This window comes from Castanea sativa, chromosome 11, assembly GCF_040712315.1.
Source record: "Castanea sativa cultivar Marrone di Chiusa Pesio chromosome 11, ASM4071231v1".
NCBI lineage: Eukaryota > Viridiplantae > Streptophyta > Magnoliopsida > Fagales > Fagaceae > Castanea > Castanea sativa.
Window position 1 is genome coordinate 54,984,475 of NC_134023.1, and position 10,441 is coordinate 54,994,915.

The 10,441-nt window shown below is 29.5% G+C and overlaps 1 protein-coding gene across 1 annotated transcript; it reads left to right on the plus strand.

The window, feature by feature from the left end:
- Nucleotides 1-1,081: 1,081 nt before the first annotated feature.
- Nucleotides 1,082-9,973, plus strand: LOC142616743 (protein neprosin-like). The gene is made up of 6 exons (XM_075789532.1): nt 1,082-1,344; nt 2,076-2,178; nt 3,210-3,296; nt 7,015-7,176; nt 7,729-7,782; nt 9,608-9,973. Exons 1-6 carry the CDS (start codon nt 1,082-1,084, stop codon nt 9,971-9,973), a joined length of 1,035 nt encoding a protein of 344 aa, XP_075645647.1.
- Nucleotides 9,974-10,441: the final 468 nt, after the last annotated feature.

The window sequence follows — 10,441 nt, forward strand, 5'->3', positions numbered from 1 at the left end:
GGAGACGGAGGTCAGCCCAGTTCCAGTCGCAGTCGCTCAGTCATTGTCGCCGTCGCAGTTCGCACTCGCACATTGGAGACAGAGATCAGCCCAGGTATTTCTCTCTCTTTTTCTCTCTGACTCTCTCGAAGTCTCTCACTCTCTCTCTCTCTCAAATATGAAATGAAATAAATAATCTTATGACTCTCTCTCTCTCTTTATTAACTTTTGTCTTTATCTGAACACTATGAGCTGTGGCTGAAGCACCTTTCAAAAAAAAAAAAAGTGATTGGCTGAAGCACTTAGTGAGTGAGTGGAGTTTAACTTTAATAATTTTTTGACTTTTTGCATTTGGCATTTTGGCTTTATCTTCATTCTTATCCGTTGGTTGGTGTGTGTTGGTGTTGGTGTTGAACTGTTTGGTGAGATATTAATTGTCTTTTAGGGTAATGTTTTTGTGATTTGTAAAATTATGATTGTGAAATTTTTTGATTGGCAGGCTTGTTTGATGAGTAGTGTAATGTGCACATTAGCACATGAAATGTGTAATGTACACATGACTTACTCTTTTAGTGTAATGTACAACTAATAAATAATAATTTAATTAATTGGAAAAAAAATTAATAAGTAATAAATAATAATTTAGTTAACCAATATGTTATAAAAGACAAACAAATTAAATTATGTTAGGTTAAATAACAATTAATAATTTTATAATTAATGAAACAATAATATAACAAATTATAGTTTATAAAAGACAAACAAATTAATAAAACAACTAAACAACAATAATTAATAATTTTATTAATATTTCAAATAAACTTATAGTTTATTGTTTATTTTTTTGCTAGGATTATGAACAAATATTTGCTGAGAAAACTACGTACCAAAAAAAAAAATTTCTGGAAAAAATTTTTAGGAACACCCTGAAAAAAATTCCTGGAGCCGCCACTGGATAGTGGTAACTCTGGCATGGGCAATATGGTTCAATCAAAACGAGGTTCAGCATGGCGGAAATAGAAAGAATGCTCTGGCATTGGTTCAGTGGTCTCGGCAATACCTACAGGAGTATTAAGAAGCAACTCGGGTGAACAATACACCAATGGTACCACAAGTGGTTGGGTGGTCTCCTCCAACAAGGCCGAGATATAAAATCAATGTAGACGGCTCAGTTTTCTCAACTTTAGAATCCGTTGGTGTGGGTGTGCTGATCAGAGACTCTGAGGGTCAGGTAATAGCGGTTTTGAGTAAGAAAATCAATGCTCCTTTGGGTGCTTTGGAAGTGGAAGCCAGGGCGGTGGAAGTGGGCTTGGAGTTTGCTAGGGACACTGGAGTTCATGATTTTATTCTTGAGGGTGACTCTCTGTTGCTATACAATGCTCTTTGTGGTTTTTCTGAGCTCTTTCTCCATGACGTAGCTTCTTTTAGTAAGAGTCTCAGTCTTCCCATAACAAAAAAAAAAAGAAAAAAGAAAAAAAAAAGAACAATTTTTATTAGGTTGTTATTGATTTCACTTTGCTATCAATTCAAATAGGTAGTAAATAACCTGCAGTATTGACGTTTTGGTAATAACTATGCAAGTTGTCAACTTATTTTTTATGTTTACAATGGTAATGTAATGATTGTTCATGAATCATGAGTAATAACTATTCAGTTGTTTCTTAGTATAGCAATTTCTTTAATTGAAAAATATTTATTTTAAATACATAAACTTTTCATATATACATAAATTCTTCCGCATTTTAAAGAATAACTATTCATAAGGAATATCTATTCCTTGTAATAAAAAATAATCAAACTATTAAATAGTTAAATCATAGTAATAACTAATAATTATTACATTACAATGTCTATTACAGTCTACCAAACATACCTTAAGCATATAAATGATAATAATTATTATGTGGATATAAAATGATTCTTTTTATAAATAGCATTCAAGTTTACAATAATCTTCTCTCAAAAAAAAGTTTGTAGTAGATTTAAAAAAGAAAAAAAGTTTCTAGTAATCTTCATACATATTGACTTCAAATTGGTGAGATAATGGATTTTGAAAAAACAATCCTAATTGTGGTTTTGTGCTTGTTCTTGGCCAGCAGTTATAGAGTGAGTGGAGCACGAATTTTAACTCATGAAGAGGATTCATTGTTGGAAATTCAACTCAAGCTCATCAACAAACCTCCTGTTAAGAGCATTCAGGTACTAGAATCTACCACTTTGTACATGGTTTGCCACAATCGATAACAATAATTTACAATAATTTCATAATGTAATTTAGTTAGCCTACCACTTCATAGTTCATACATGGGTTGTCGCAATCTGCAAATTATTATTATTATTATTATTATTATTATTATTATTATTATTATTATTATTATTATTATATGGTTAATGTGTGAAGTGACAGACTTAAAAAACAATTATCTTATAATTTGGTAATTACATTGGGAGATTTGATATTAAACATTAGATTTCTTCATTGGAAACACTAAAAAATGTTTGTTGATTTATCATACTCTAAGACTCTTGGCAATTAATGGGAGAGGAAGGAAAACATGAAAAATTTGTTTGACATTATATTTTGATATATCATTACTTTAGGCTAGGGGGATTCAAACCTAGATGTCTCCATTGAATACACTAAGATGTTCCAATTGAGTTACAAGACTCTTATTGTAGTATTTTAGTTGAATAGATTAGGATTTTATATTTTAAATAAAATATTTGTTGCTAAGAGTCTTAGATCTCAATATTGGGTAGGTATTGAGAAATCAATTTTAAAAATCCTGATTGTGTAGATTGTTCTATTAACTAATATGACAAACTATATACCAACACACACATGCTTAATGCTAACTATTATGACACAATATATGTTTTATAAGTGAGTTCAACAATGGTATTCAATATTTTGAAACACTCACTCTAATATTATGAAAAACTATCACTTTTCTCAAAAACTTAAACTAATAATAATTATTCAATTTATTCACTTTATTATTATTCTAGTAAAAACTACAAGCAAGGTCCAAAAATATTAAAACTTTGCTATTTGTTTCTCTATTTTTTTTTTTTATATCATATCGATCACCATCATCATAGTCTTTACTTCTTTTAAATACTATTTTAAATACTACTATGTAAATAATGAAAGCTTTAATTCTTTTGATACATTTGGATAGAACTTATTTTCTTCTTGTAAGAGAAGGTGTCTATATTTGATTTTGTAGACGGAGTATGGGCATATTGTTGATTGCATTGATATCAACAAGCAATTGGCCTTTGACCATCCCTTATTGAAACATCACAAGATCCAGGTACTTATTATTTTAACGTCCATAGCCTCTTTCCCATATTTTTTTTCACAGAAAATAGTTTTTCGAAATACTTATCATTTTATTTTAACATAGTAAATAATTTTGTTTTGTTGGTTCAATGGTTTTATTTAGTAGAGCATTCATATGGGAGGTTGTAAAACCACTTAAAAGCTATTTTAGCATTCCAAATATGAAAAAATATAGGTGCTATAGCTAAAAAAAATTGGTTTATTGGTTTTGCGGCTGAGTTTTTATGTTTGGGCTTGCATGAAAAAATGGGCAGCAACACACACATAAATAAAGGTATGAGATCAATATCATATATATATAATCATTCATGTCTATAATAGGTCATATTTTAATGTTAGAAAACCCACAAAATAATAACATATTCATTATATTTTGTCTATTTGTTAAGGATTTTTTTTAATGAGCAAAGCTTTTTTTTAAGTCAAAATTTTACTTGTGAATAATTTTTTTTAAATTTAATAGATAGATATAAAGTATGATTTACTTCCATCAATGTTATTACGTAATTATTGTAAAATGTTTTTGCTTGTTTCGGAGTAATTTTTTTTATGATGGAGGAAAAAATATTATGTCAAAGAATTTGATATCCTTTTTTTAAAAGGATAATATCAATATTGTCCATATGTTTTTCGTTTTAAAACTCTAGTCTAGCTAAATTTTATATTTTCGCTTTTTCCATAAATTTATTTTTCTTTTAATAGATTTTGAACCTTTAAAATATTGATAAAATAGAAAACATTTTCTTTATTTTTTAAAGGATTTTGGACATATAAATGAAATAATAGTGTTTTGATTATTTCATGAGCCTTGTAGTTTTGATTGTCACATTGCAATATTTCTAACAAAAACATTCAGAGTTTAAATGGAATTATTGGAAAAAAATGTGTATTGAATATAAGCATGACAAAAAAAAAATCAATAATAAATACATAAAATAATAATATAATTAGAAGGTCATTCAAAAAATATATATAATTGGGAGGGGGCAAGGGTTGTTAGATATATAACTGTTAGTCTATTAGTCTTTTTTTTTTTGGGGGGGGGTGGGGTGGGGAGGCCGGGGGGGCAATCCCCCTCCGACAGTCTGTCCTTTTTCTTTGGGAAGATAAAGAATGAAGATTTATAACTTGCTATGGATATTATATCTTATTTTATTTGTTTTAAATTTTGTTTCTTCATGGAATTTCTATTTTTTAGATGAAACAGAAAAGAGAATCCCATTTAAAAAATAAAAAAAAAGGAGGAAAAGAAAAGTGCATAGATTTCTATTATTATTATTGCAAAAATAAAGATTTACAACTTCATTTGAACATTATATGTTATTTTGTTTACTTTATATTTTTAACTTTTCAGAGAACTCCTAGTTTTTTACGAGGAAAAACAAGGAACATAGATCCTTTGCATTTTAGACCCTTAATGATTGGCTTAGCAAAAGATGCTTGTCCGTTAGGAACTGTTCCAATTCGCAGGGCAACAAAAGAGGACCTCGTAGCATCCAAGCTTTTGTTAAGTAATTTTCAACCTCAAGCAGCACCATCTTTTAATAATACTTATGTAAGTTCTTCATTATTTATTTTTGGATGCAAAATATTGTGGTCACAATTAGTGCAAGAAAAAAAATTATAAATGTACTGTTTCACAAAAATGCAAGGCTATATAACAAATTATGATGTTCATGCACAATTAGAGTTTGGTTTATGAAGATGAGCATTTGAACTCATAACTAAATGAACCAAACTTGAATTAATGTTTGAAATTCGATTAGTTTTTCAAATCAACTGAAAAAAAAAAAAAAGAAGAAGCTTGGTTTGGTATGGTTGTCAAAATAATGTATAGCATAAAAGAAAAAAAATGTCAAAATTTGATTATATTTTTCTTCTTTTATAAAAAATTGATATCACTAATGAAATGCATATAAATTAATTAGTAAAATTTTAGGATAAAATATGATAGCTATTATGTACTCAAAAATAGGGATGGCCATGGGTAGGGTATGGATCGGGTATACCCATACCCTACCCGAAAAGTTTACCCATGGATACCTGAATATTAATACCCATTAGTATCCATACCCAAATCTTACCCGGATTTATTATCCATGAATATCTATACCTTACCTGAAACCCATTTAATTTTTTTTTAATTCAAATCAATAAAAAAAAAATTAATCCGAATCTGCTTCTTTTTTTTTTTTTCTTTTTTTGAGATAAGGATTGAAATTTTATTTATAAAAATAAAAAATCTCACTCTCTCTAAATTAAACCAAAACCATATATAGCAAGTAAAGCAGAAAATTCCTAGTGATCCAATACGGTACTACCAACTCTTATGAAAGACAAGCACCCGGGAAAAAAAAATCCATTAATTTTTTTAATAAAACAAGCTGAATTTAGCGAATTATTGTAGCTCTAATCTACAAATATAAATATTTAATCGTCCATATAATGCACATAAAATAATTAAACTCAAAACGCACCGAATCTTCTTCAACATTATTAGTGAGAGAGAAGGGACCTGAAAGGAGAAGAGAAGCTTCAAGAAAGTCATGATCGTTGTGATCGTGGGCATTGCCGGATTGGCCACTGAATCTTCCACAAAGTCTTTGAGCAAAGTCTGCTTCCTCTTCTGGATGCCGAGAGAGCGATCGAGACCAATGCGGCGCTCTTTGCCTTTTCGCTTCTTTCCGAGATCGAATTTCCATCTAGACCAAAGGTTCTCGAATGGGTTTGGTTTTGGAGGCTCCGATACTTTCATGGATTTGGCCTTTGGTCCTGAAGACTTCATCTTCTTCTTCTTGTTGTTCTTCTGGTTGTCTATGGTAGCTGTGGGGTTCAAAAGCTTAACCATGGAAGAGAGAGAGAGAGAGAGAACATAGAGAGAGTGACGGTGAGGAGAGGTGTAGGCTTGAGAGCTTTGAGAGAGTTAGAGTGTGGTGAGGACTGAGGAGAGGCAAAGAGAGTGTGAATGATGGTGAGTGAGAGGTTTTTTTTTTTTTTTTTAACGGGTCGAGTTTGGATATTATCCATACCCTACCCGAAAAATTCGGGTAATATTCATACCCTACCCAGTTAAGCTCTACCCATAAAGAACCGGGTATTACCCGAAACATTTGGATCAAGTAGGGTTGGATATCCATTACCCAATGGGTATGGCCATCCCTACTCAGAAAGGTAGACACCGAGATTTCTTTAGAGATAAATGAAAAAGACCCTTGAAATTTAAATTTTTTTTCGACACTATAATTTCAATTTAAGAGTTATCCACCTTTAGGTTTTAAGAAATGGCTACATTGTCCCATTCATCTTTCTTTTTTCTTATTGGCCAAAAAGTAGATCACGTTCTGGCATGTGATTATTTTTAATAAGATATATTATTATTATTATTTTATTAGTGGTTTTAACGTTTATTTTTTGAGAGATTTTGACGAAGATTTTGAGCTTTATTTTACAAAAGGGGGCCAGGGAATATATGTAGCTGCAGTAAAAATTAAAACTAATAAAAAAAGTAGATAACTGGATTACAAGGGGAGAAATTGAAACAAAATCTTAAAAATATTTTTTATTTATTTTATTATATAGTAATAAAAAAATTGCTATAAAAATAATTCTCAATTGAAATATTTATTAGGAATTGTGATGGACATATCTTCCTATTTGTATGTTTGACCTTTAAAACTTTATTTGTACAGAATGCAGTAATCCAAATGGAAAAGAAAAAATATTATACGGGAGTAGAAGGAAGCGTCACCGTATATGATCCTCAAGTTAAGGAGGGACAAACCTACGCCCAAGTATATGTATACAATGGTGATGATCTCAATTATTATAATTTAATCACGACGGGATGGATGGTAAAATTTCTACTTATTATCCTCGTATTGACCTTTGATGTACTTTAGTTATCTTCTTAGATATAAAATATATATATATGTAATTATATTTCACAATTTTTACTGTTTAGAACTTTGAATATTAGAGTTTCTAAAATAAAACTTTGAATATTAATAAATTAAGAGAAAATTTTACAATCATTTCATAGTGTGTTTTGTTATGAAATAAAGCCCTAATTACAAAAAGCATTATAAAAAAAAAAAGTTACAAAAGCTTTTAACTCACATTGCCTAAGATATTTAATAAGCATAAACTCATGTGAAAAATTATTTAGTTGAAAAAAATCCGATACATATCAACCAAACATTTTCAGTAAACACAATTTGATATCAATAGAACATATAAATATATATATATATATATATATATATATATATATATATAAGCTTTATATTTCGTAATGAAATTTTCCATAACCATAGGTTTTGATCCAGACTACTTGTATGAGCTTTGTAACCATTTATATTTTCAGATAACATACTTGAAATAATAATACTCATTGCTTCTAACAGGTCAGTCCAGATATATACCATGATGGGTCTCCTCATTTTTTTGCAGTTTTCACGGTAAGTTCCATTTTTACACATTTAAAAATTTGTTGAAGGTTTTTATACCTATAGTTGTTTATATATATATATATATATATATATTTTTTTTTTTTTAAATTTATACTTTTTGCTAGTCTTAATGTTTATTGCGGCTGGTTTTTTAACTGTTGAATTTTGAAAAATGTTACATTCATTATATTTTTACAACACTTTAATAAGATTTGTGGAGCTAATAATATTGCAAAATTTTTATCCAAAAGTTGTACCCATCAGCCATCTATAGTTGGAATTTAAAAGATGCATCATTGTGCAAAACATCGATAATTGGTTGAAATCAATATTATTGTTTATTGTCCTACAGCGTATATATTGAGATGTGATCCTTTCCCATTATTTCAAAAAAAAAAAAAAAGTTTTCCTAAGCAAACAGGTGTCAATCCCAGGTTTTGTTTGTATAGTTATTAAAGATTTTATCCATTAACCTAGAATAAAAACCACAAAATTTGTTATTCAAATTCTAAAGTAATTGTAACTCTCTCTCAAGAAAAAAAAAAAAAAATAGAAAGGGGGCAATTGCCCCCCTGACTCCTTTAAAAAATGCCTTGATAACTACTATGTGATGTGCATTTAAGTAGTTTGCCCCCCTGTAAATGGAAAAAATAGAAAAAGCACTCCTACTATCATGAAACAGCCCTAACACCGGAAAGAAAGAATTGAAAAGAAAAAAAAAAAAAAAAAAAGCTTCTCAATTCCCTCACAAAATCACACTTTCACCTATTTTGCTATTCTTAAATAGTATTTATTTCAAGTAGTTTTGATCTTGTCCCATCCATTATACTGTTTACAGTACTTTTCTTTCCTATTCTAATTTTTCTTTTCTTATTATAATTATAATACTATAAACATAACATTTTTCACAATAAATTTCACAATTGTGAAAATGGTTAATTGTGAAAAGTGAACAACTTACATTGATGGACCCACCACTTTATTTCCTTCACAACTCACAGTCTACTATTTTAACAATTGTAAAATTTATTGTGAAAAAATTGTATTTGTATGACAAGTCAATTAGTAGGTTCTATAGTTAACTTTTGTAGATTGATTGATTTATTTTATTATTTTAAGCAATCAAATTATGTCTAAATTTTATGTATTTAAATTAATTTCTCACTTTGGTTGTTAGTTACTATGATTAATTATTTTTGTTTCTTTGTTTTAATAATATGAAATATATATTTGTAGTTACACTTACAATTGTCTATTTATTTTGTTATTATTATCGATTAATATTTTTAGATTAATTTTATTTCTAGTATTGTTTTTCAATCTTGCCCCCCCTAAACAGAAATCCTGGCTCTGCCACTGTTGCTAAGTCTTGTTGTACACTGGTATGATCCATCTTCCCACTTTGCTAAGTCTTGTTGCATAAAACCCACATGTAATTATGGTAATTTTGTAAAATAACCCAAATGCAATTGTAAAGAATTTGATATTTTGCTAACTGATGATAATGTCTTTAAAAATTACAGAATGATAATTTCGCGCAAGCAGGTTGCCTTAATAATATGTGCCCAGGATTTGTGCAAACACACAAAAGCGTGTATCTCGGGGCAACTATTACTAATGTATCTGTACCAAGTGGACCTCAATTTCAAACTACAATCTCTCTCCAACGGGTAAAAGAATTTGTTGTTAATTGCATTGATAATATTTTACAATATTGGATCCACATTTTCATATTAATATAAATTGAAATATAAAGTTGTAAAAGGCATTTAAAAGTTTTAAATGTTATTAAAATTGAATAATGATCATATATTCTTGCTCATTTATATGGCAGGACACAAATTACAACTGGTGGATATCAATTGAAGGTTTTGTTGTGGGATATTATCCAAAAGAAATTGTTTTTAATTTGAATCAACCTCAAGGCCTTGGATGGGGAGGGGTTGCTGTTGGTAACCCAAATGGAAATAGTGCCCCACCCATGGGTTCTGGAGAATTTTCAGACGGCAGTAATGCGTGTGAATTTTCAAATATCCAGTATAGAAATCAAGAAAACACAACTCTTGCACCTCAATTACCCCATTACAAAATCATCACTGACAACCCCAAGTGCTATGACTTGAAATATGATGGATATAAAAATCCAGAGTTCGGATTCACCTTTAAATTTGGGGGGCCTGGTGGACCATGTTCTAATTAAAATATTTTGCGCCAATTATTTGGCATGAATAAATTAGAAAGGATTTGGGTTTGTAAACTTTTGGAATCCAAGAAAATCTTTTATATTGCGATCCTATTTCTATTTCTAAAAGTCATACAATTTGTTTGTTTTTATTTTTTTTCTTTTGTTGATAAGAAGTCATACAATTTGTCTCTTTCTTTTTTGTTGTGTTTTTCCTTTCTTTGCTTTATCTATTGGCTTTTCTCCTCTTCTTCTTCCTTCTTTATTTTTTATTTTTTATTTTTTGGGTTCTATCGTGTTCTCTTTTTTCGTTGGAATGCCCGGTGAAGATTTTGTGTTCTTCTAACTTGTTTTATACAAAGGGATTGAGCTTTGGTGGAACTTGGTATGCGAAACAATTGGCCCTTAATGCACATTTGCAATACTGCATACATTGGGCTTACATTTTCTACTATTAAGGCCTGAATTCATTGGGTCTTGGGCTGA

Excerpts from the sequence above, each read along its gene's own strand:
- LOC142616743 (XM_075789532.1), top strand. The coding sequence starts at position 1,082 with ATGGTACCACAAGTGGTTGGGTGGTCTCCTCCAACAAGGCCGAGATAT. Across the intron at positions 3,297-7,014 it reads TGAAACATCACAAGATCCAG|AATGCAGTAATCCAAATGGA; the intron begins GTACTTATTATT and ends TTATTTGTACAG. Across the intron at positions 7,177-7,728 it reads TAATCACGACGGGATGGATG|GTCAGTCCAGATATATACCA; the intron begins GTAAAATTTCTA and ends TGCTTCTAACAG.